This window comes from Dioscorea cayenensis, chromosome 13, assembly GCF_009730915.1.
Source record: "Dioscorea cayenensis subsp. rotundata cultivar TDr96_F1 chromosome 13, TDr96_F1_v2_PseudoChromosome.rev07_lg8_w22 25.fasta, whole genome shotgun sequence".
Classification (NCBI taxonomy): domain Eukaryota; kingdom Viridiplantae; phylum Streptophyta; class Magnoliopsida; order Dioscoreales; family Dioscoreaceae; genus Dioscorea; species Dioscorea cayenensis.
The window spans coordinates 4,885,304-4,913,264 of NC_052483.1; the positions used below are offsets into that span (position 1 = coordinate 4,885,304).

General features: G+C 34.9%; 1 protein-coding gene and 1 pseudogene across 4 annotated transcripts; both read right to left on the minus strand.

The window, feature by feature from the left end:
• Positions 1 to 11,362: 11,362 nt before the first annotated feature.
• LOC120274719 (disease resistance protein UNI-like) lies at positions 11,363 to 16,493 on the minus strand. 4 transcript variants are annotated; one of them, XM_039281254.1, is made up of 4 exons: positions 15,205 to 16,493; positions 12,970 to 14,806; positions 12,325 to 12,881; positions 11,363 to 11,719 (listed from the first exon to the last, which is right to left on the minus strand). In XM_039281254.1, exon 2 carries the CDS (start codon positions 14,519 to 14,521, stop codon positions 12,977 to 12,979), a length of 1,545 nt encoding a protein of 514 aa, XP_039137188.1. In that variant the 5' UTR covers positions 14,522 to 14,806; positions 15,205 to 16,493; the 3' UTR covers positions 11,363 to 11,719; positions 12,325 to 12,881; positions 12,970 to 12,976. The 4 variants fall into 4 exon arrangements, with proteins under 4 accessions (XP_039137188.1, XP_039137187.1, XP_039137189.1 ...); XM_039281253.1 differs by having other exon boundaries at positions 12,960 to 14,806; XM_039281255.1 differs by having other exon boundaries at positions 12,325 to 12,662; positions 12,735 to 14,806.
• Positions 16,494 to 21,081: 4,588 nt separating this feature from the next.
• LOC120274624 lies at positions 21,082 to 27,098 on the minus strand (annotated as a pseudogene).
• Between the last annotated feature and the right edge of the window lie 863 nt (positions 27,099 to 27,961).

Genomic DNA, 27,961 nt, shown 5'->3' on the forward strand with positions numbered 1-27,961 from the left:
CACTGTCTCTGTTTAAAATAACACTGTCTCTGTTTAAATAACTGATAACACTGTAAAGAATAAGAGTTTAAATATGAAAAATTTCCAGTCAATTCAGATTGTTTCTCTTTAGAAGTCAGCTTATTTACAATGCCTAGTCGGCGACAGCTTCATTACAAGATCTATGATTGTGACCGGATCCATGGCAGCGGCTGCAATGTTACTCGCAGACATCTAACGCTTGCGACTCGATCCTCTTTCATCTAGGACGCCCAGGCTGCCTTCTCCTCACAGGCGGTCGCAAACGAAGCTCACAATTTCCGTCTGAAGGCCTGTCATCGTCGGGTATGGGGAATATAGCTTCCTTATACGCCAATTTGCAATTGTTGACGGTGAAGTAGCCGCTAATAAATCGATGAACGTTGGTGTCTGTCTGCATTATTGCAGCGCAAGCGTGTTGGTAAGGGATACCATAAACTTGCCACCTTCGACATGAACAAGTTCTGATGGCAAGATCTACAGAGTTGCTGCACTGGTCGATCACTTCATAATGATCATCGACACAATGACCAACACGAAGATTTCGGCTATCCTCAACAATGATCTCTACCTTCGAATGTATGTCTGGGCATAAGTAGGTCTCCCATTTGTTCGCTTGCTCACGCCGGTTACATAATATGCGCATCAACTTGAACCTGGCAAATAAGGTTAAACAAAGATAGTGATGGTTAAATAATTCGTAAACATGTTTAAACATTATTGTAAATAGTTAAACGAAAGGATTAATATTTAAAGTCAGACAAGTCGAATTAAACAAATATTGAAAATTTTTAAAGGGTAACACTAAATGTTAAGTGTAAATCAACATTCGCAGACCTTATGGAGTCGACCATTTTCGTCACCGGTAAATGACGAGCTTCTTTGATCCAAGCATTGAATGATTCCGCGACATTTGAATACATCTCACCCCAATGATCACCTCTGAATAGATAATTCGACCAATGTGCCATATCCGATTTATTAATCAACTAGTGATGAGCTTCGGTGATGCGGCTCGCAGCTTCATTCACGGTATCATCGAAATCTTTAGCCGTGGATGCCCACGCAATGCGGAAGTATATAGACCAAAGACTCTCCCTCAATGCCTTCCCAAGTCCGACATTGGCTTTCATAAAAATTGGCCTCCAAATGTCGAAGACAGTGATGCATGTGGCGAAGAAGGGAAGACTCTCGCAATTGCGTTCACAAGGCCCTTGGACCTGTCCGAGACGAAGGTAATTATCTCATGATAATCTCCTTCCTCGTATAAAGCATCGGCTAACTTAGATATGAACCAAGTCCAATTGGCATCGGTCTCGTTGTCGACTATACCGAAAGGCGACGTGGAAAAAAATCCATTGCTTTCCATCTTTCCCTGTGGCACCCAGTGAGTGTACCCCGATATTTTTCCAAGGAGGTGGGTACCATCGAGAAAGCAGCTAGCTGCCCGCAAGCCCTCTTGAATCCTGACAATACATGCGCCGAAAGAAAAGAATGCACGCTTTATAACGATCACCGTCTCTTTCCATGATCACAACGCCGCGGATTTGTCTCAAACCCACCTTATCCACATACCAAAAGCAAACAGATCATAGGGCGGAGATGTCACTGCCGTCGAGGACCACCCGGGCATGCTCTTTTTCCCCAACCAAGCTCGCTTTGTATGGTATGTGGACAACATGTCCTTCTCGAATGTCGATGGCCTTGTACTAAGGGCCGGGTCCTGAGCTTCGAATCACTCGCAAGCGCTAACCCATTTTTTAGATGCTTTTCGGATGTGACGCTAAACCTATGCCACCACCGCAAGTGTGTGACGGGTTGATTGTCTTGATTCCGAAAAGTATTTTTTTATTATACTCTTTTGATGCATGAAGCGCTCAACGACAACCATCAGGCAGCGATTCCACGACTCACCCGATGTTTTTTTCGTTCTTTATGAATTTGAAGTCAAAAATTCCGCTTGATCGCATGATTTCAAAGTACATCCCTCGAAAATGTTCAACACCGTCAAAAACGTTGTCTAATATCCAACGACAAAGACTTTCGTAATGATCCGACGAGGAAGGAAGACATCCCACACCGTCAGGGTCACCATGGAGATGAACGGGAGCACTCGCAGAATCTGAATTCCTGCCAACACTTCAGTCAAATGAAAAGATCAATATGTTAAGCGGAGAATATAATGTTTAAGTGATAATGCAAACATTTAAACGTTAACGTAAATACTTAAACAGTGACCAATTAACGTAAACAAATAGTACAAGATGTTAACCAGTGACTGACATACTTAAACAATAATGAACCCATACAACTGGATCAAATAAAAGAGAAGGAACTTACAACGAGTAAAACTCGTTTTCATTGGGATTCGACAATGGCACATTGTCTCTCTCGACAAAAAGATCAACTACAGCGCATTTGAAGATGAGTGCATGTGACACATCCGCTGGAAGTTAACATCGTTTTCTATTGGACAAACCGTTTTATATCCATCTGGTGTGATAAACTTCACCCTGACAAGGGAAACTTCGAGACCCCATCGCTCACATATCTCAGCTAACACCAACTCCCAAGAAGTCTGAGCCGTGAACATTAGCACTCTTCCCTCCCCGTTGAATCTAGCAATACCACAAAAACTCTCCATAATATATCGGCCGAAAACCAAATCGTACAAACCAAATGAAATAAAGAACAAAAAGAAGACGAAGAAGAAGAAGAAGAAGATGTAAACAACAAACAGCGGTAGCGATAGGCAAACAAAAACCGCACGCTTGTATGTATAGAGGTTAGACTAGACGTGATGTGATTGGGCGGTATTTTTTTCCCTCCATCCCAGGGGCAAAAGGGAAATATATGTCATCGTCGCGAGGAAGACATATTGTCATCGTCGAATGAAAGTTCTCACCTCAACATGTCCTACTTGTATTGAAACTCTCTATTTAAAATAACGAAGTCTCTATTTAAAATAACAAAGTCTCTATTTAAAATACTGCTTTAAGTATCGGTTTCTCCCTTTAACATGATTTTTTCTCTGTTTAACATTTTTCTTATTGTATTATATCAACTTAATTACAATGTAATGTACGTAAAAATACAAATCTCGATAAAAAAATAGAATGTTCACTTAAGACAATACAATACAACATTCATTTTTCTTATTCAATATCAACTTACTTAATATACAAATCTCCGATAACATTCTATTCCTTTAAATTTCATTTATTTTTGCTCTTTTAAATTTCATTTTCTCGGTTTAACATTTTTCTTATAAAAGTATCAACGTAATTACAATGAAATGTACTTAAAATACAAATCTACGATAAAAAAATACATTTAATACAATACAATACAACATTCATTTTATTATTAAATATCATCAGTAATTACAATGACCTTTACTTAAAAATACAAATCTACGATAAAAAAATAGAATGTAAGACAATACAAAAATTCTCCGTTTAAGCTTCAAACTCTCCGTTTAACGGACGACGTAACCAATACGGACCTCGGAATCGTCCAAGTATACCTTTGAATAGGGTGTCCACAACACTCGCTCCAGCATTTTTTTATAGATCAAGTTCTTTTTAAAGGACATGTGATGAACCTTCTTTTGGTAATCATCCGCAATCAACTTGTAAGTGAAACCTTCTTTTCTTGACCCAAGGCGAAACGCACTTCCGTCATTGCTTACCCGTAGAGCAAGAAGGCGAGCATTTCGCCTTGGGCAAGAAAAAGAAAGTTTTCACCTACAGGTTGTTTACGGATGACAAGAGGAAAACAATCATGGCACATCCTGTAAAAAGTTTATGATCTAAAAAATGTGGTTTGAATGGAGCGAATATCGTGAACGCCAAATGTTCGACTCGGCTGGGGATGACCATTACACAAGAAGAAGAGGAAGAGGAAGAGGAGTGGAGTGCGCCCAGATGAGAGTATGTTCAACGAAATGGTTCTTCCTTCCCATTTATACTGCGAAATCCAACGACTCGCCGCTTGACTTCCGATTTTTATGTGCGACGGGAGTGGAAACGCTTAGGGTAACCGAAGTGCATTAATTACGCTGGGGAACCGCTGGCACCATCGCGTTGTATATTTTAAGCGGATAAAAATATAGGTTAAAAGATAAAAAAACAAATTTAAATAGAGAAGCCAATATTTAAACGGTAACAGATGTATTTAAATATAAAGTTTAATATTTAAACAATACTAAGAAGTATATACACAATGGCTACTCGGCAACAGATTCATTGCACAATCTGCGATTGTGACCCGAAGCGTAGCAATGGCTACAATGCAACTTTCGGACGAGCGTGGCAATGGCTACAAAGCAACTCATCGTCCTCGGGACGCTCACGACTCGATCCTCTTTCGCTCTAGGGACGCCCAAGTTGCCTTCTCGTGGCAAGAGCTAAAAATTGAGTACACGGAGGCGTGCCAAATTTTTAGCGTGGCAAAAAGCTAAAATTGAGTACACCAAATGAGAAGAAGAAAAAAAAGAACAAGAACAAGAAGAACAAGATATGAGCCTTCTAAAACTTTGTTTTGAGACAAAAGCAAGCAGGAGGCAAACAAAATTGGAAAAATTATGCATAAAAGTTCGAGATATGATATGATTAGGGCGCCATTTTTTTCCCTCATTTTTACAAGAGCAAAAAGAATTTCATATCATGGACCCACTTCAACTTACCGGGGGGTTAAAGAGAATGTAAAAATATAATGGAGGGTTGTCTGGGGTGTGCAAAAGTTGGAGGGGGTTTTTGGGAAGTTTTGAAAATGACGAGGGGTGAACAGTAATTTTCCCTTTTTTTATATATAAAATTATTACAAGTGAGAAGCAAATTTTTTTAAAAAAAAGTCATATTGGAATATGTTTAAAAGTTAAAATAATTCTAAAAAAATTAAAACACTTCCGCCATACTCTTGCTCTCAATCATCTACCTTCGTCTCTTACTGACCTTTGGGACCCCTGGAGAAAAAACATTAGAAAAGAGGCGAAGGTTTCTTGGGACACTCTCTCTAGAGCCCTAATCTGGAATGTCTGGCTTGAAAGAAACAGGAGAATTTTTTATGATTGCTTTTATTCCTATATATCTTTAATTACTAAAATTTCTCATACGTTTCTGCTTCGGGTGTCTGTAGCTCCAGATCACAAAAGACAAAAATTGGACGAGTCTGCACATGCTGTTAAGAGAAGCCTAGAGTTCACTGATCCAGGTGTGGTGAGCCGTGCCACCCAAGAAGATCGAGCTTAGTACGGGCTAGTTTCGCGATGTCCATGATGCCTCCTAGGGAGCTCTCCTTTCCCCCTAGGTGTTTTTGTTTTCTCTTGTATCTGGCTGCTCCACTTCTAGTGGACTATATGTTCTTCGCTTGTTTCTGTTTTGGTTGTGTGGTCGTTTCAGACTTTAGTGAAATGCGTCGATGTTGTCACCTTGGCATGTAACTGCTTTAACTTTCTAATAAATGTGGTTTATCCACTTTGTCAAAAAAAAATTAAAAAATAAAACATAAATAATTCTTAAAACATGCATAAAAGTACTTTCTATCCGAATAATAATACGATTAAAAAATGAATGGATTTTTTTTTTAAAAAAAATCAGTGCGTTTTACAAAATAAAATTTTTTTCCAATAAAAAAAGGTTGTTTAAAAAAAAGCCATAAACATGCAATTTTTAATATATTTTTTAAATAAAAGGTCAAAATGCAAGCTAGTCACATGTTATTCACAATTTAAAATGCCCCATTAGGTGCTTGATTGGCCATTGATTCCATGGCCTTTGGCTATTTTGGCAAATCATTTCTTGTATATACACAAACACTAGTGTTATGCCATTGCATGGGAGAGATAAGTGTAATTTTAATAATGATAATAATGTTTGCATTAGAGATATAATCATTATAAATAATTTTGATATTAATATTTAAGTGACAAAAAATAGTCATCTTCCATAGATTTAAAAACATTATGATACAATTGTTTTATTACGATAAATCCTTTTCACTTTACAGATTTAGTGAATAAAAAAATTTAGATAATCATATTAAAATAAATGTGTCTACAAAACAAAGACATTATACATACAATTATGGTTAAAAGAAATTTAATTTTCTCTATGATAAATAACAAGCTTTTAATAATATCAAAATACATATACAATAATCCTTGCAATTGGGCAGTTGATATTTCATCTCTTCCAACTCAATAATAGACTGTTTGCATGTGGTTTGTTCATATTTTTTAAATATACATGTGTGCGTACATTCATCTTCTTCCAATAATCAGACAAATTTATTATATAAAAGACTTTCAATGTCAAATAATATATTAGTGTAGAACAAAAATAACTTTTGAAGAGACATCAATCAAGACTCTTAACTTGCATAAGACAATCATATAATTATTTTTTCTAGTCATTTATAACCCAATATTCTTTCACCATATCAATAAAATATTTAAAACAAAGTATGAACCAACTCACATATATATATATATGGGTAAATGACCCAAATGGTCACTAAACTATGCGGCAATTCCTATTTTGGTCACTGAAGTAAAAAAAATTCTATTCGACTCACTAAACTTATCAAATCTTTCTAATCAAGTCACCCGAGCAAAGCGAGCGTTAATGGAAGGTAGAGCTAGCTTGCCACCTCACCATTGGCCTCGCCCCGTCAGCAACACCCTGCATTACATCGCTCATCCTCACAAGTTTCCTCTTACGTCCAAACAACTCCTTCATCTCTTTCGAAACCCTTCTCTTTCTCTTCTTCTCTATCTTCTCCATCTCCTTATTCATCTTTTTCAACCTTCATCTCCTCATCCCCCATTATCATCACCTTCTTACGCTTCTCCTTCTCACTAGTACTTAGCTCATCTCCATTAATGAGCACCTCTCTTATCCTCATCGCCCTAATAAACAACACTTGAACTACATACCTCATTGGCAACCTCTCATTACTGTAGCATGCACACATGCCTCTTCAGACATTCTCTTGCAACTTAACACTCTACAAACTTTCTCCCTTTCCTTCTCACTCAAATCGCCATGAACATCCAAGTATATATACATCGCTCTATAAACTCCATCATAACACCTCTCCAAAGGATCCAACAACACTCTCATTCTATCCATAAACTCCACAAACTCATCCTTCCCCAAACTACCTTCTCTTGCCATCTCTCCTGCATTCTCCTCCATGATCTCAATCATAACCTCTGCTTCTTTTGCATTTGATTCACTTTCACTGCTTGCAATGAAAGTAACCAAGTATTCTCTTCATGCACTTTATGTCATGGGTTAAAAGATCTTTTATGGAGACTTCAGTGAGCTCCATGGCTATCATGGACTCAAGCCCATGAATGCATGCCTTATTTGCACACACGTCAATGGCGGCATGTAGAATTTGAAGGAGATTTTATGCATGCATTGATCCTCTCTTGGTTGGTATTAACTCCACAATTGAGCAGATGAGGATAAGGGAGGTGCTCATTAATGGAGATAAGCTTAGTAGTGAGAAGAAGAGGAAGAAGAAGGTGATGATAATGGCGGAGAAGGAGATGAAGGTTGAAGAGATGAAGAAGGAGATGGAGAAGATAGAAAAGAAGAGAAAGAGAGGAGTTTGGAAGGGGATGAAGGAATTGCTTGTATGTAAGAGGGGAATGGTGAGGATGAGCGATGTGCAGGGTGTCTCTAACGGGGCGAGGCCATTGGTGAGGTGGCAAGCCACTCGCCTCCGTTAACATCGTTTGCTCGGGTGACTTGATTAGAAAGATTTGATAAGTTTCGTGACTCGAATAGAATACTCGAGTGACCAAAAATAGGAATTGACGCATAGTTTAGTGACCATTTGGGTCATTTATCCTTTATATATATATGGCTATTTCTCAAAAAGCTCATCAATTTTTCTAGCATGAAATTTATGAAGTTTTTTAATGTGGATAAACTACAAGTGGAAATACAACCCAAAAAGAGAAGGCATAGAAGGAAAAAGCTACAACAAAAAAACAAAAACAGAGAACAGAAAGTCAGCGCGAGGAGACAGGCCTCCTCAAGCCCCGCCCAAAAAGACTTAGCTCGTGCTCTGACCCTACGTCTCCTCAATAGACGGAGTCCCACTAGTCTCCTTCACACAAGGTCCCAAAAACTCTAGGTCCCCCGATGGTAGAGATGGAATCTTCTAGCTTCACTCTAGATCCCTCTACTACTATTGAGAACCAGGTTAAAAGCATACGATCAATTTTCAAGATAATCACATGTGCAGGAAAGACATTAGCGTTACAGTTGCGATCATTTCTAGCAAGTCAAATATTCCACACAAGCAATTTCACGACTAAGTCCCCTATGTCCCTACTCGAAGGTCTCACAAGTGTCTTCCAAGAACTCCAAAGGACTCGCATAAACAGAGACAAATCAGGCAGTTGAAGTAGCCTCACAAAATAATCCCACACCTGTCTAGCGAAAGAAAATTGAATGAAGAGATGATCAACAGATTCAATCCTAGAGTAACACATCACACATGCAGCTGTCGGAAGCCTATTGCACCTTCTTTTCTCAAGATTCTCAAGGGAAATAATCTTATTTTTCCATACAAGGCAGTAAAAATGTTGATTTTCCTTGGGCAAAAGTTACACCAGAAGAACTTCGCAACCAAACATCACATCCCTCCATCATAAAGAAAATTATAAAAGGACTTAACCAAGAAAAAATCATTCCCTGTAAGCATCCCCCGTTTCTTCAACTAGCGCACACATGTGATCTTTATAAGGCAAAACATCTAGATTCTCCATGAAAGGGGCAGAATCTAAGATAGATACAAGGTCCCCAACAATGCCATTAGGGTATTGGTTATCTTTGAATTCCTCTGACCATAAATACATGGCAGCCCTTCCATTAAGCCATCAGTCATTCCAAAATAGAGTCTCTGTTCCCCGTGTTGATTCCATGCAGAATGCATCCTCTTAGAGCTAGCAAACAACTAGAAACTCCTTTCTTAAAAAAAGAAATCTTGCCTGTTTGTCTAGGGAACATGTTCCATCTGGATACGCCATAATTGAATTGGACCACCTCCACACCAAACCAATTAGGATCCGTCATGAATTTCTACCACAATTTCAATAGTAGTGCCTGATTGAAATTATGTAGATCCAAAATGCCCCAATCCCTGGTCATGAGACAGACAGATGTTCTTCCAATAAACTAACTGACAGCTTGGATGGTTAATATCCAATCCTGACCATAATAAATCTCTTCTAACATGATCCATTTCCTTGATGACCTAGCACGGCAACCTAAAGGTGGACATCTAGTAAGTTGGGAGAGCAGATAGCACCGAGTTCACCAGAGTAAAACGACCTCCTAAAGAGAGATGCTGCATTTTCCAAGAAGATAGTCTTCTTCTCACTTTTAGAGCAAACACCTCCCAGTCTTGCCTTCCGGGCCTTCTACCAGAGATTGGGATACCCAGGTAATTTACTGGAATGGAGCCAATTGCGCAATTTAAAGTTTCAGCAGCCATCCTCTCTGAAAACTCTCCCAAATTACTTGAAAACATACAAGTTTTTGAGAAGTTAGTCTCTAGGCTTGTCATGTCTTCAAACAATTATAAGATCAATTTCACAATCCTAAGGTCTTCTAGACCTCCCGCGGTTAACACCAAAAGGTCATTAATGTAGTGAAGAATGCATATACTACCAAACCTTCTAAGCCGCGCATCGAACTCAACACATCTATAACTAATACAAACAACAAAGGCGATAACGGATCCCCTTATCTCAACTCTTTTGATAGCGAACATAGCCATTCGGGGGAACCATTAATATGTATTGTTGCCTTAGAGGAAACAAAATGCTCTGAATCCATCCCACCCATCTTTCGCCGAAGCCCCTTGCTTTCAAAAGGTCAAAAAGAAAAATCCCAATCAACGGATCAAAAGCCTTGGCAAAGTCGATTTTCAAAATGTGCCCCAGTAACCTATGCTTATGGATATTGAAAATTAGTTCTTCAACAATGGCTATGTTATATAGGATGCATCTTCTTTTCAAGAAAGTCGACTATTCATTGTCCACCATGGAATTTATGACCTTGCACAGTCACTCGCCAACAACTTTGAAATAATTTTTAGAGCGGAATTGATCAGACTAATGTGTCCAGTAATCTCCCGTAACTTTCGAGGTATCCACCTTAAGAATGAGAGCAATACTAACCCGAGTTAATTATTTACAAGTTAACTCTCCTAAAAATAGAAATCCTCACAAAAGCTTTGGTGTTCTTGTGTACGCAACTTTTTATTTTTTTATTTTTTTGTGAAAAGATTGTGTGTGCTTTTGCATGCATTATGACCTACATGTTTCTCACCCCAAAAGCAACCTTGATCTTTCATAAAAAACCATGCCGATTTTTTTGTTGGCCATATATATATATATATATATATATCAGGGCAAGAACCCACCAATCAAGTGCTATGCTACGTAGGGGTGTAATTGGTCAAGTTCAAACCTAGCAACAAGCTACTCCAACTCGAGCTCAGTTGAAAACTCGTTGTTTGATGCTCGGCTCAAGCTCGATCGAACTCGAGTAGCTTGCGAGTAGTAGTGTATTATTTACGCCCTTAATCTTTGGGTAGGAAAAAGTGATTTCTTTCTTCTTTTTCATTTAAATAATCTTGTATTTTTTTATTTTTTTCTATATATTTTTCATATTTTTTTAATTTTTGTTGATGGGTGACTTTTGCAAAAAAATAAAAAATAAAAAAATAAGTTTATTATACATCAAATTATGCGAGTATTAACTTGCGAAATTTCCATAAGTATTATCAGATGAAATTATGCGAGTTTTATATTTATCCAAAAGTCATCATTTGTTTAGTTGTAAACATAGATTTTTTAATTTATAAATTTCTCAAAAACTGTTTAATGTATAAACTGATTGACTGACAAGCAAACTACAACAACAAACAGCAGAAGCGGACATAGAAAAAAAAATAAAGACAAAACAAAATAACAAAATACCATGAGAGGCCACTAGGGATAGGGATGGAGCACACAAGACTTTTAATTTCCTGGAGTCTAGTTGCTTCTTTGGTCATCAGTAAATTTTTGTCCTAAGTATAGAACTTCTCCAGTTTCTTTTCATTTTGCTTCTCAAATCCAAACATTTTATTGAACTTTAATTTCTTCTGGTTAGAAGACATACATATATGTAATTAATTAGGCTAGCTAAAGGTTTGGAACTTAATTATCAAGATACTGTTCCAATGTATAATTGTATTCAAACTTTTTGAAACAAGTTATGCTTGGCTTTACAATAAAGATGAGTGGCAATTCTGCAAATCAGACACATGTGCAGGCCATCAATGAAAATCACTGTACGTATAAGATATATTTACAGATTTCTTCATTATATTGAATACGCTTGATGAATATGTATTTACAGAGTTCACACAACAATTCGTATTCCTACACGAAAACAAGAACAAATAATTCAAAGAGATTTGATTCATTTGAATTATATACTAGACCAAGTCTTCATCAAGAACGAAACATGCATATGTAAGTTGCATCTGTATGATACTTGGTGATCTCTAACAAATATCTGAAATTTTTTAGGCTTTTAATTTTCTTCAATGAATTCAAATACTGGTCGACCATCTTCATCCTTCTTTAAACTGGATATAGTTCCAACACCTTCAATCAAAATGGGACCTGCAAAGGTGTATAAGAATATCCCACAAATAAGTATTGCAAGATAGATGTCAGAAAGACCCTTCTCAATAGATTAGTGTGCAAACTGACATGTTCAAGTCTGGAAAAGATGTTTCATGTATAAGTTTTTCGTGTTTTTACTGAGTTAGTTTTTCATCATCAACTTTTTGCAGAGTTTTTATTTTTATCTTTTACAAATATATATATATATATATATATTAAGTGTTTTTTTTTTCATTTACTTGATGAGTTTATATTCAGAAGTATGATAAATACATAAATAAATCATGTTTTATCATTGAATGGGAAAAGAAGGAAAAGAGAGTGAAACAATATATTAGGATAACCAAACTATTGCAGTAAGATTTCTGCATTCATAGCAAGCTTAGGAGACTTAGACTCATTTTAAAACATAAAATAAATCATAATAAATTAAATAAGAGTTTTTATTCATAGATATGTAAGTACAATGATCATGTGTCATTTCACTGAAATTTCAGATAAGAAAAATTGAATATGTAGATTGGCACTTGAAACAAGATGCAGATAGGCTCTATAAATGCATCAATATTGGATTGGATAATTAGAAAGAAGACAGTACTTACAGTTGAGAGATAATGACTGATCTCAATAAAATTGATGAATCTTGAAAGGAAAGACTGGATGGTGTCATCTTCCCACTCCAATCTCTCCCACCACTCTTTAACACAATGAATTTGTACAAATTCTTTGTTGACAATGTCTGGTTTGAATGCAAGCCTCTTTAAATTCGGACAATTAAATATTGGAAATGAGCAAAGAAGAGGAAAATCCAATGCTAGATTGCTCATGCTCACTAAATTCAGTGAATGTTCGAGTGTCAAACTTCTCAGGCTGGGAAAGGAAGGGGCTTCGGATACTCATTGAATTTCTCCATCCTCCTCTGTAAATAACTCTTTGATTCCTTCACACACTTGCACTGATAACTCAGTAAGAGAAGGGAGATGCATAACCCAAGAAAGACTGGATAACTTACGGCATTCATTTATCGTCAGAAGCTGCAGATTACAAAAAACCGTTGAGGCGCCACATCCTTCCAAACAATGTTCTTTAAATTCTGAAGATGACCCAAGTCAAGATGCCGGAGATCAGTGCCACTTCCATTCATGACTATCTCATCGAGCTGTGAACATGAACAGATTATTAGCTCTTGCAAGAATCCATTGCTTTTACAACTTAAAACATCATATGAAAGTGATACCAAGTCATACAATCTTTCTAAACATATGTGCATGTTGGTAATTCTGAAAGTTGTTGCAGAACATTTAGTGACGTTACACACAGTCCTAATGCTTTGATGTTCTCTTTCAATGTATTCAGCTCCTTTAGTTTTATCTCGGCATTTGGATATATGTCAAGAACCTGCAGGTTCAGCAATTTTGAGACCAATCCATCAGGTGTTATGTGATCCCACCACAAATGCTGACAGATCAAAAATTGCAGATTTTGCAAGTTTATCATCTCAGATGGTAGAACTGAGATTTCCGTCTTTGAAATGTTGAGGTACTGCAGATTAACCAAACATTTTACGTCTCTTGGAAGTCTTCTAAGTTTAGTCTCGGATAGATTCAAATATCTAAGATTTGACATGCGCAAGAAAAATCCATCAGGAATATTCTTCAAATTCAAATTATGTTGCATCATTAAGCTCAGGAGGTGAGAACATTGTTGAGTCAATTTCGGTAAAGTTTCTATATTATTGTTCATCAGAGATACCCCTACTGCAAACCGCCATTTCTTAGCTGCCACATTTGATATTCTGTTCAATCCCATATTTGCATTTGCTATCCATATGTTTCTAGCTTCAGACTTTGCCACTATCCACAGAGCCATATCACGAATCACATCATGTAACCTCAGATCTTTTTTGAAATCCATATATGCTTTCTCATAAGGCTCCAACAAACATGCTGCCTCTAGTAAACGAAGGATATACTGCCCATGACCATAAGCTTCCCTCAGATTATCAAATTCATGGATTAGTCCAAGTCTTATCCAGAAGTCTATAATATCTTCATTGGAGATACCGACACCTCTTGGCCATAAAGAAATATATAGAAAACAATCTTTACAAAGTTTATTAGGGAGATTGTCATAACTTATTTCTAGAGTTGGATACAATGATTTCTCAACATCTTGAATTATACTAGTTTTGGACTTCCTCATAGACCTGAGTACATAGTCCCACTCTTCAAAATTCTTTTTGTTCGACATGGCTTTACCAATCAGTATAAGAGTGAGCGGCAAACCTCTGCATTCATTCATCACTTGTCTTGCTATTTCCTTCATCCTCACATCCGACTCAATAACATCTAAGTTAACATTCTCTTTGAAAAGATCCCATGCTTCTTGTGGCTCTAAGCATTCCACTTTAATCTTCTCATCAGCCCTCATCTTAGTGCACAATTCTTCAGATCGAGTAGTGAAAATCACTTTCCGCTTGTATTGTTTGGTGGAGTTGTCGTTACTATGAGGATGAGGAATCCCAAGTTCCACAAGATCTACTACAACCCATATATCATCCAAGAGCAATACAAAATTTTTAGTTTTCAAGAAATTGGATATGCCTTCTTTGCTAGATGAACTGATCAATTGCAATTTTGTAGCTATCTCTTCCCGAAGCTTTTCCAACTGAACATCTTTTGTAGCCACAACCAATATTACATAATCGAATCCTGTGTTTTCATCATCCAACAATGAGTTGTAGATTTTTCTCAATAGTGTGGTCTTGCCAACACCCCCCATGCCCCATATCCCCACCATTCCGACTGTTTCATCTGTTAGATAACTGCGAGTAACATCAAGATTTGAACCAATTCCTCTTCCCACTACTTTTAATGAAGCAGGGACTGGTATAGGAGGTTGTTCCTCTACAAATGAAACTTGTAATTGTTATTCTTTCAACTCATTTATCTCATTCAATAAAATCATTGCATCTCTACTTGTTCTATACCTTGAATAACAATTTAGATAACAAGGGCCAAAAATGCATCCCTGTTTGCCAAATTTATCTTTCAACTGCTTTACCTCCTCATCTTTTTCACTAACCTGTTGAAATTCAATTCAAATCCTCTTAAAGAAAAAATTAATACCATCAAAATCTATACAAATTATTCCTTGAAGTGCATGTGGGTTTAAAATATTGTGAGTAAATAGATTTCTCTTAAAGAGATGAGGACAGAAAAGCCCCCTTTTTCTAATTTCCTTTCTTTCTGAAATCTTCGTCCACTGGTCCTCTTCTCTATCTTTAAAAAAAAAAAAGCAAATAAAAAGAAATACTCAGCTAGCAATGACAAATTAATGGAACTGAAGATACGTCTTACAATAATTATTTCAGGAAATGAAAACATATATATATATATATATATATGCACAAGTGAAAAAAGAAAAAAAGAAAGAAAGAAAAAATCAGCTTAATAATAATAATAATAATATAGAAGGTTTACCTTTTCGAGCCATAGTTGAAGCTGATAGGTTGGTCTTTGTCTTGAGCTGCAGGGAATATCAAGCTGTGTCTCAAAGTCCCTCTTCCTGGCCATGAGAGCTTCCATGGGGCTGTCTAAACTATCAAGTTTCTCTTTTGTGCAACAGGACTCTGAATGCAAGAACAGACAGCCCCAATGCAAAGTTTCCCAACAAAGTCCATTTGCGCACCTCTCAATTGTGATTTGTGAGATTTTCTTCTTTGCACACTCCAAATTAATGTGGTGTGATGTTATGATATTTGTAATGTTATGAGAAGGAAGGCGGAAGCCGCGGAACAAGATTTTTTTATTTATTTTTAATCCATGGATCTCTACTTGTGGTGTTATGATATGTGAGCCCCACACCAATCAAGCATGGTCAACCATGGTTTACTTCTTTGTTCTCCCTCTCCTTTGGCCACAACAGAAGCCATTCCTTGGCATAGGAAATGTCAAAAGGCTAAGGTTCTCTTCATCATCTTCTTCTTTATCTTGTTACAACCTTAGAAAGCTTGGTTGGCTGGAGGTTAGAGAGGAAGCTCTAGAGTGGAGTGGCTTATTTTCTATAGCTATTTGGTCAGCAAGCTCTCAATTTACTTTCAGCTGAAACCTTGTCCCTTGTGCTTTGATATGTTTGTCTTGAGTGGTGAGCCTTGTGTTGGTTGTGCGTGTGCTAAGCCTTTGAAAAATCCTTGCTTGGCCGAAATCTTTTTCTGTGTTTTATGTATGTATGTATTATTATTAGCATGGTTGTTGTCAAAATTATGCTAACACTTATTTTTTGATCATGCACACAAGGTGCTTGTTGAAATGCCCTTGGAGACTTTGTTGTTAGATTTACTTCATTGGTTTGTCAAGTCTAATTACTTTAAGATTTTGTGAACCTTAGATATTTATTAAAGCATGAGTGTATCACTTCCTTGCTATGACAACATGTCTTCCCTAATCTAATAGTTACCTTGCTTTGAGTAAAAAATGCTTGGAATGCTCTCATTAGTTTATGCCATTGTTGGTGTGGCCAAATGCTTAGTGGGTTTTATTTTGGCATTGAGCAATTAGATTTGGTTATCCTATTGATAGGGTTTTGATGGAGAATTGTCTTACCTTGTGGGAGTGAGTTGGAATGGAGCTATTCCAAATAAGTAAATCCACGTATACATATTTTCAGCTATCTTTTGGTTTTATATTTATGTGTATATGTTAGCATTATGGGCTAAGATGCTGAAATCTATTTTGATCAACATTTGTTTATCTTTTTCATTCTTGCTGGTTTTTATGAATTATGCTTATATATATATATATACATATATAGGTACACACATAGATAGTGCCACTGTTGGAGTTTATCAAGTGGTTTATAGTTTTTAGTTGAATACTTCAGGTGCGTGAATTGAGTTTATTCAAAATAACAACTTGGTCAGCACTCATGACGTGTATGGTACTAGTTAATTTGGTGTTAAAACATTAGCTAATCATTAAACTCTTAAACAATTTCAAAAGCATTGGCTCTTAAATAATTATAAAGGCATTAGCTGTTTTAATTACCTAGCTAATTATTTATCTATTCTCAGTTCTCCTTATTTCTGTGAATAGTATATATATGTGATGTATATGTATAAAAGGGTGTTGCCTGTAGTTATATATCCTGTATAATCTAAAGCATAATCTGAATATTATTTTAAAACACTAATGGATTGATGTTCTTTAAGCTAATTCCATTAGCTTTTAGTTAATTGTTAATTGTTAAATTATTAAGTTTAGAAATGGTTTATCTGTTAAACTTTTTACACAACTGTATTAGCTTAAACTGTTCCGTTTTATACGTTTTATTATTTATTTATTTATTTATTTTATTATTTAATTATTGGGTTATTATTTATTTATTTATTTATTTGTTATTTTGAAAATACTTGTTTAGTTTCTCTCAAAGTGGGATCTTGCAAAAATTATTTCTATGCAAAAGTTAGCCTCCAATTATAATTATGTTCTAACCCAGTCAATAGGAGTTAATATTGATCATGTTAATATGAACTCTGTAACTGAGACTATTGTTTTGTGTCGTGTTGTCGGCAAAATAATAGTGATTTTAAACTTTTGACTCGAGTGACCAAGGTAAAATAAATAGAGTCTGTTATTTCTAACTCAGGCCACCGAGATAAAGCAAATGAGTTATAATATTCTAACTCATGTTTCTGTATTTTGCTAACTGTGTATTTGGATTTTCTTAACGTATTGGACTTGAGATTCAGTTTCTGTACATATAAGTATCTCATACAGGTTTTGCAAAATGATGTTATTTTAAATCTTTGAACTCTATTAATGCGTGTCCTTTTTTGGGTGGTGGGTGTCATAACACTTGTTGTGGTAGTTTCTCGTTGTATTATACCTGGCTTGTGTCTAAACTCTAAACTCCTAAATGTAAAGACTTGGTGTTTTCATATTTATATGTTTCATATTTTATGTTTTCTATTTTATTTATGTGATGAGGCCTTGCATATCCATTAGATCTCGACCAAGTGGATGTACGGCCATTTGTCTGTGTTTCCAGACTCACCATAAGTACCAGGTTAAGGGTGTGACATGATATAGCTTAATGATACTCAAAATGACCCGCCCATCAAACTTCAACTTTGACTTCACAAAATAAAGTTTAATTCTGCCTTGCCTACTAACATGAGTTTTTCTTATATTTTATATTTAAGTGTACTATAATTAAATTAAAGGTTAATTCTTGAGAATGTGGTCATCCACAAGCCCGTGCGGATGTGAGTCAAAAGCCTCAATCTACAACATAAGAAATAAAATCACTATCATCGAGCTATTACGTTAGTTATGTTTGTTTGTTAATTTTATTTAATTTTAATTTTTTACTTTAAAAAGAAAAAATGTAAAAATATTAATATTTTTAATCTTCGCAAAATAATTTAAATTTATAAAATTAGTGATATTTTTTTTAAATGTGGCCTGCTGCATCCTATATTAGTCTCAACCACTTATATTGAAAAAAAATCAAACTTTTGATCTCTCGTATGGTGGTCAAATACTTTATTGTTCAACTATTATGATTGTATCAAAGGGAGAAAATCTCATTTCTATAGAACGCATGCTTTTAATTTAAAATCTATTTATTTGATAAATCAAGGAAATAGAGATACCAGGAGTGTTTTCATCATTTTTACTAATAGGTGATAAACACCTCCTCCCCTATTTAAGGGATTGCCAAAAGGATAGACAAGTACAGAAGTGTAACAGTTATGGTGATTTATATATCTTCTAAAAAAATCTCATTGCATTGCAACTCTGGAGGGATGAAATCCATGTTTCTCTCATAAGGGACCCACATCCAAACCTGTGATCAATACAAGAATAGTATTTACAGTGCATGAACAATATAAAAAAATACTGCATAAGAAAGATTCGAACCCTCGCCCTTTTCCTACCTTGCTTACATCATTTTTTTCTTTTTTAATCAAAATTATGAAAAAAATTTTTGCAAAAAATTACATACATATCTCTAGTATGCATTGCATTACATAATATTTATGTATATATATTATAAAATTCAATTTGTTTCATATATGCATATTAGTAAATTTTTGTAGTATTGTATTTAAATAAATTGATAAAAATAAATTTAAAAATTAGCTATTAATGAATAGATAATTTACAGTGTAAAAAACTTCTAGAAATGGTGAGAGTATTATCCAACAGAAATACTGTCTTCTTTTATTAATTAATTTGGTGGGCAACATTAATGGTGTTGTGTCAACACCATTAATATCTCCTCTTGGTCTTTTAGCTAAGTTGGGTCTGTTAGATACATGTATATATGTGTATGTATATCCTGAGTATAGACCATGTACACTATACGTACCTGTACACTTCATCATCTATTTATACATGAGCTTGTCCATTGAGATCAATGGTTCAAGCATTTCTCTCTTCCTCTCACTCTCTAACAGAGTCTATTTAAAGACTCTGTCTCAAAGTCTTCTTAGTCAATAGACCTTACCTTCATGATAATCAGTGACTAGGAAGGAAATCTTCGACCATATCATTATATTCTAATGATATATGTAATATATATTTATATATAATCTATCCCATCGGCATCTTTGTGAAAGCTTAACTAATTAAAGACATCGATTAAGAACATAAATTAGGATTTCGATGAAATATTTCCTTAGGAGAATTTGACGTTTATAAAATTAGAAGAGTGGCCTTGGACTCATTTTGTTTCTTTCTTAAAGATTAGTTGATTAGTTAGGATGAAATCCAGATAAGCGGATATGAATGATTTACAAGGATTTTAATTAATTATTATATGTATGCATTTGTGAATAAACAGACTTGTTTATAATTATTCATCATACCTATGCATTCTAAAAATTTTGATACTAATAATCAAGCTCAAAATTAATAATAACACGTATCCAATTTTCTACAACTCACTGATTAATCAAGCTAAAAACAAAATATAGACAAAACGTTCTAGATGATGACATTTTGTAATCTAATCCAATTCATAAAAATTTTTTTAGTATAGACACTCTCTCAAACACGAATTTAAAAACACAAGATCTCTCCACTTATTGACGGCCGGAATACAAAAAAACAAAGGCGGCCAAAAATACCAAAATAAGTTTGAACACAGGTTTTCATGAGCTAACACAACAAACCCATCTCACAATGATATAAAGGAGGTGTTGGTATTGCATCTTTGCCGGTACATAGATAAAGAAATCCAAGCATGTTTTTGTGATACATTTGAGAGCTCTACACAAGGCAACAATTGCATATGAAGTTGCAGAATGCAGGAATATAGAATATGTACAAATTAAGAAAGATAATCTCAAGGCCCAACAACAACAACAAGAAATGGACGATATTCATTGTGATAAGTAAAAGTGTTGGGGATTTGCCTGAAATGCAACAGTGAAAAATTGTGGAATTTACTGTAGCGATGTTACTGTTTGCATGCGGCCGGTATGCGGGCGTACACTTGCCCGTGAACCTCACTGGCGAACCTATGCGAGCGCAAGCTTGCCCATGAGCCTTTCTGTCTACCATGTACTGGCAAAAACACTGTTCACATACGGGGTTCATGCGCCCGCAAAACACCCCGTGAAAACTCACTGGCGATTTCATGCGGCCTGTATGTAGCTCGCATAAGCTGCAAAACACTTTCAATAGCTTTCTTGAGGCTTCAATGCTCCTCCCAAAGGGTTCTACAAGGCTTCAAAGCTTCAAAACAACTCATAAAATGCTATCCAACCCCTCATTCATGTTAGAATGAGATGAACAAATATACAACATACAAGAAACGATTTTTAGCGTGGAAACCATACAAATCGAGGAAAAAACCACGGGACTCCTTAGAGCCTCTTAAACATGTTTCCACTATGTTGACTTATGGGATAACACCAAGTTCTCTCTAGCTCACTAGAAGAATACATGCAAAGAACATGAATTTCACAAGAAAAGAGATTCAACACTCATACATCATCCATACTCTAGGATGGTTCACAAAAGGACCTTAAGGAATGAGAGTTGAGGGATCCAACCAAAGGATTAGGACAGATCCGATGATGAAGCCTTCCAATCGTGCCTTCTCCAAGAACCCTAGCTCCTCTTTCTCTTCCTTAGATGATGCCCTTTTCTCTTTTCTCTTCTTTCCCAAAAAACTGTGAATAGTCACCCACTCATTCTCATCAAAGCTGAGAGCTTTTACCATTATGAAATTCCCTTCAAGCCCTCCTCCATAAGTCAACATAGCTTTATTTTTTTTAACCATGGGCCAACCCAACAAATGGGCTGGACCCAACAAAAAGATAAGCTGAAGTTTCATATAATACAGCTTCAGGTCCAACTGCTAACCAACTTCCTCATCTCGGCTTTCAAGTCCACTACGATGACCGTGATATTATCCATGCTACCCTTTTCCATGGCAAGATTGGAGAGATAGTCAGCATCGGCTTGAGCAGTAGAATCAGCTTCCTCACCCTTTTGGATGCGAGACGGCATGGTAGTGGTACCAGCACTCTTCTTGTGCCAGAGCAGAATCTGTTTGTGGGCTGCATCGCATACTTCTTCATTAGACATTACATCCCATAAGCTATCACTAGCCAGAATGAGGCATTCATCTTCACTTGTTCTTTGAACAACCGTGATTTCTGGGTCAGGAATGATAAATGGTTTCAAGTACCTGTCCCCAATTGATCTTGACACTGGCAACTCTCCAAAGACACGGTAACTATTCGACTGAATAACAATCTCCCCTCCCTCAGCTTCAATTCTAGCATACTCGTCCTCCCTGTTTGGTTTACGATTGTTAGATAAAGCCACTGGTTATTCCCTACAATAGAGGACTGCCCTAGAGTCCCCACAATTTGAAATGATAATGTGAGATGAGCAAATAACAACAACCAGAGCAGTAGATCCCACATTCTCTGGGGCAACAGGTTGTGACATGACAGCAGAACCAGAACCCAGACTAATACTAATTTCCTCAAATGCATCACTTGTAGTTCCGGAAGTGCCTCTACTGATTTCCCCATAAACCTCATCATTAACCTTGAGAAAACAATTGATGAAAGCCTTCTCCCACTGTTTCTGCGCCAATCATCCCCATGCTTGTTCTTATATTTTTCAACTCTTCAACCAATGCCAGATGGAGACATTCTCGACAATAGTTAGCTACTTGAGATCCACCATGCCCACCATAAACTCCAAAGAAATGACCAAGCAGAGATATCCAAACAGGGCTGCCACCAACAAGGTCAGCAGGTAGCATCCTCATCGGAAAGTCAAACAACAGGGGCACTACCACCACCATATCTTCCATTTCCGACCTCCCGCAGATTGAAATAGATACCCTACACTGGCTGATATTCGGCGAAAAAAAAAACCACAACCAAAAGGGTATGAAATGAAAACAAATAAATTCTTAAAAATGCTAGCATTACAACAAAAGATAATTAAAAAAACAAAAGATATCAATTGATTTTTGTTTTTTTTAGATTCTGAGGTGGGTTTTTTTACATGGTCGCTTGATACACTCGGCCAAAATAATATATTAAGAACCATAACTCCACAATAATAAATCCTTCTGTTTTGCAATCTTGGAGGGGTGAAAAATATAACTCCTCCCATAGGGAACTCAATGAACATTGAATAAATAGTACTAGTAGAATATTTCTATAATATATCTACAATATTTGTACAACACCTTGACACGAGGGATTCATTCCATAAGTTTTTGGCGCTTAATATTCCCACTTAATTTTTTTATGCTCTTGAAAACCAAAATATTGCCGCTTTTATTTATCGAAAATACCGTCTTTTTTTGAATTTCAAACTATTTTTTTTATATATATTTTTAAACCATATTTATATTTATATTTATATATATCCTAACTTAAAATGACGTTTTCAAATGTGTCATAACAAATTGATGCAATAAAAGTCATTGAATTATGACATTCATATATCGTAATAAGCTTCTTAACAAATAATGTTATGCCAACATTTTTTCAAGGTTCCTAAACTATTCAAAAATATCACAAAACAGAAACCTCTTGTAACTATGGTTGGGTTTGGTTCTTTACCATGGGAATGCTTTGATTGAATGATTGATGGGAAAGTAATTCCTGCGACAATAACATTTCTTTGTTTGGTATGCATTAGAAAGTTTGATTAAATTGATGGGAAAGTAATTCCTGCGACAATAACATTTCTTTGTTTGGTATGCATTAGAAAGTTTGATTAAATTGATGGGAAAGTAATATTTCTGTGTTTGGTATTAGAAGATATTCCTGGTAATCTATTGGTATAATAACATAAATGCGTTATTTTACTTATCCACAATTTGTTAAAGCCACTGATACCAATTTAACAATCTATCGTTCCTAAAGCCAATGAAAATGATATCTCTATCGTTCCTAAATATTTTCAGAGCATAGGGTTATATGTATTATAAGAGATATCTATTTTATAAATTGGTATCTGATACCAATTTAACAATCTATCGTTCCTAAAGCCAATGAAATGCCCTAAGAAGAGAGCCTAGGATCATTCTAAATTATAAGTTAATGGTTCCGTACTTGAGTACGGACCATAATCTTCGTGTTGATCTCGAATCTCTCTTAAGATAAGATATAATAACTCTAATTGTTGGTATAAATTTAAACTATTATGTAAGTCTACTTCTAAGATATATTGAGAATACTTGTAAAGATAGATATTTCTAATGAAAATATATAATTCTATTAAAGTCATTTATGTAAAATATTTGAAGATAAAATATGCAGATATTATTGCTAATAATAATCTTGCTAGAATGTAAGCTCTAAAAAGGAAAAACAGAGAAATAAAAACTATGAGTATTCTTACTAGTTCCATGGATTATTGCCGTAGCGAAACCCAAGGGAACATAAAATAATAACTTCATAACTTACTATATAAGATATAGTAGAAGCTAAATTTGCAGTATTTAAATCTATTATTATGTCTACTAGTTCCATGGGTTGTTTCCGTAGAGTAACCCAAGGGAGCGTATAATAATAGCTAAATATCTTACTATGTTAACTATAATAGAAGCTGTAACTAAAGAAACTAAATTTAAATGAATTATAACTACCATGTAAAGGAAATTACTGATCTGAGATATCATAATAAAAATTTCCGTACTCAGTACTCAGGAGGAATCTTATCAATATAATCCTTATCTTTCCATATCTTTCCACTGATCATTCAGTCCTCTGATAAATACGCCTCATGTTACCAAGCATCAGCCTTTCTCCTGCCTTTCTTAAGAAATTTGATAAATCAATTATTATATATCTCTTTGGCATCATACCTACGCTACTTTTCCCCTTCACACGGCTTCCTTGCCTTCAATGGGTACTTCTTCGCCGGTCCTTTAGCCAAAGGGATATATAATAACATAAATGCATAAAATGTATTTAATATTTAAATATTTAAATAAATTTTTTTAAATAATTAATAATACTATGTTTTGAATATTAAAATAATAATATTATTATTAAAAAAAATTATTATTATTAATTATAAAAAAACATTTATACATTTAAAAACTATTAAAATAATAATTAAATGTTTTTAAATGTATAAATGTTTTTTTATAATTAATAATAATAATTTTTTTAATAATATTATTGAAATAATAATAATGAATAGTATTTTATACATAAAATGTTTTAAAATAATAATAAAATATTTAATCATTTTTATAATATAACAAACTTGTCAATCAATTTTTAATATCAAAATAATAATAATAAATTAACATTGTATACACATTAGCAAACTCATTAGCGAGAAAAAAATTTAGATTAACCATTTATGCTTTGCTTGTTTGGAGATTTGGAATTGTTTTGCTATAAAAAAAAATTAAAAAAACATTAAGTAGAAACATTTTATATTAAATGAAAACTTAATATTATTCATGGATAGCTAGTTTAATAAATGAAAAAAATAATATAATAAGTGGTTTATTATAAAAAATAATATATAATAATAAGTAGAAACATGTTATATTAAGTAAAAACTTAATATAATACGTGAATAGCTGTAAAGTAAGTGAAAAAGCTCTATAATAAGTGGTTCATTCATTTTAGAGTGATGGTAACTCCGTCTCCGAGGTTAGTAATCCTAACCCAGGGGCTAGAACCCTAGCCCCGGGGTTAGCATTCAGTCTCATTTTTTGCCCAACTATTCGGCCTAAATAGTTTTTTTTTTTAATTTGAAATTTTATTTACATTACATATAAAACCCATATAAAATACATACAAAGCCATATATAATAAACAATCTAGTTTAAGACATACAGAAATCAAATGCATTCAAAATATCCATATAAAAGAGAAACATGTAAAATTAGAATACCTAGTTTAAGATGTTTAAAATGTTCAATTACACTCATAACAAGTTTAAGTTGTTCATAACAAACCACATTTATAACAAGTTTAAAAATTTCAATTAGCCTTATGACATCTCTAATTTTTCTTGCAACAAGACAACAGATATTAATAGCCTTGAACTCATCTAGAATGCTGAAGAAATAATTAATTTTCTCACTAACAAGAGAGATGATGAAGCCAACCCTAACAACCTCTTCAGTAGTTAAGCCATCAATGGAAGATACGGTTGTACATAGCAACCTCTTCAACAATCAAGCCATCAGTGGAAGATATAGTTGACATAACAACCCTCTTCAACAATCAAGCCATCAATAGAAGATATAGTTGTACATAGTTGAGCCTTCATCTCATTAATTTTCTCTATATCTTTAGCTTTCCTTTCAGCATCATTAGCTAGAGCCTCCAAGCAACTAGCCATTCTACTAAATCTAACAACTAAATCATAACAACCATTAAATTAAAAATTTAAAACCAACAAACTAACATAAAACCAATCAAATCTATTTAATCAAACAATAAAATCAAGAAAATCATAATATATATATATATATATGTACACCATTGATATCAAAAGAAATTTTCCACTCGGGTGGTAGAGATGGAGGTGTCGGAGGCTCGGGTGATGGGGTTATTGTCGGATTTCTTGATCAGGTGGCAGAGATGGAGGCGTCGGAGCCTCATGCAATGGGGTTGTTGTCAAATTTCTTGGAGAAAGGATGAAGTCTCAACTGGAAAAGATGGAGTCCTGAGAAAACCCTACTCAGTCATTTTAGAAAATAGCTGAGGTTATTTTGCTCCAAAAAATTTGTTAACTTTCCATTCCCATGGAAAACAAACTCTCCCAGCAAAATGTGAGGGAATGACTTTCCATCAAATTGATGGAGTTTGGTTCCCATGGTAAAGCTATTTTCCAACAAAAACACTCTACCAAATATGGTAGAGTCATTCCCATGTGTTACTTTCTCTGGAAAGTACCCAACTTTCCCATGTACCAAATGTAACCTATAAGTAGACATGTCATTAATTATAACCGTAGGAACAAATAAAAGTATAACAACATTTAGTACAACTATAGCTTAAAAGTTATTTTCATGGTTTCCAGTGACATTTGCAAAAATGTCACAATAAGTCTTTTTTATTGTAGTGATTTGAATAATATTACTTTAAAAATTAAACTGATAATAAATAAATAACCTATACAAATGAACTTCACACATATGTATAATTATAAAAATAATGACATTATGAATTTATAATATCTTCTCATAAAAACTATTGTTCCCTAAGGTACAACACCTTAAATCTACCATTATTTATAGTATAAATAAATATCAACTATAAAATAAAAGTATTTATTTGTCACCGTTGTAATAGCAGAGTGGTAAGATATTTGATTCGTATACGAGAGGCCAAACTCTTCTTAATATATAGTTGAGACAAAGCAATAAAAAATATATGTAGTGTGTTGTGCATATTATCGTATATATATATATATTAAATTTATTATTTAAAATTCTCTCTTGGATGGATTCTCTTCTTGGCGGTGTGATTAGTCGTCATAGCGAAGCCTATAATGCCCTCAGTGGAGCTGGCAGTGGCAACCCCGATGACTAGTACTACCTCCCTGAAGACCCCAATGTGGACCCCGCCCAAAGCTTGATTAGAATACTAAAAAGCATTGTTTCCCTCCCTTATTCCCTTTCCTTTTGTCAGGTTGCTCTCAAATCTAGTGGTAATGAGGAATTCCAGGAGGAATTCCAGGGTTTCCATCACATCTATGACTTTGATAACCAAGCCTTTTAATGTCATTGTTTTCTTCTTCTCCTTTGCTTCTTCTTCATTCCTTTGTCTTGTGAGGGAGGTTGCTAGTTGGGAGGTTTTTGAAGCTTGGATTTTAGCTAGGCTCTCTTTTTCAACTCTCTCCTTTCTGGCCATCGTAGTAAGCCCTAGCCATTCTTGGTTAAATTCTTTTAGTAGTGTTGTTTTTGGTAACTAAAACCATGACTTTTTCTCTATCCTTTGATTAGCTTGCCATGTTTTGTTGAATAGCATGTTAGCTCTTTTTATTTAGAAACCTTGGCATGTTGATGGCTAAATTCGGAGTTGTTCATGCTTGTTGTTCTCTTAATTTATAGTTCAAATTTTTTTGTTGAAATCCTTGGAGCTTGGTGTTAGCTCAAGGGCTTTGTGCTTAACCATCCTTGTTTTGAGAAAGGTTTGACCTTGGCATTAGTTTAATGAGTGTTAAGTTGCTTGTTTCTTGCTCACTACCCAAGCTTGGTGGAGATTTTTGGACCTTATCTGAGGGTAGAACCAGCATGCTAAAAGCCATGCATATTGTGTATGTTTCCATGTATATATGTGTTGGTTGTATAAGTAGATATGTTTTTTTCTCTTAGTTTGGTTCTACAACTTTTGTTGTTGGTGGAGTGGTTTTGTAAAGTTGATAGTATTATTGTGTTAATTTGTCTAAAGACTAGAGCTTGGTTGTGAATCTACAGAAATGTTTTTGTGTTAATGGTTTGCAAATTTTTTTGTATTTATTAGTTAAGGCATTGAAAGAGAATGAGGGAAGTTTTGTAATGGAATGTGTTTAGAATTGGATGGTGGAGATGTTCTCATCAAGTTAAAGTATTATTTCAAGGCAAATGTCAAATGAGTGGAGGTTAAGCATTGGATCACTTTAATTTTAATCATGTTAATTGGTTAAGCCTTTGAGATGTGTTTAATTTCCTGCGTGAGTACTTGCTGGAATACCTGCAAGCCTTTTATTTTATTTAGTTTAGTTATTTATTTAT

Excerpts from the sequence above, each read along its gene's own strand:
- LOC120274719 (XM_039281254.1), bottom strand. The coding sequence starts at position 14,521 with ATGGTGGGGATATGGGGCATGGGGGGTGTTGGCAAGACCACACTATTG.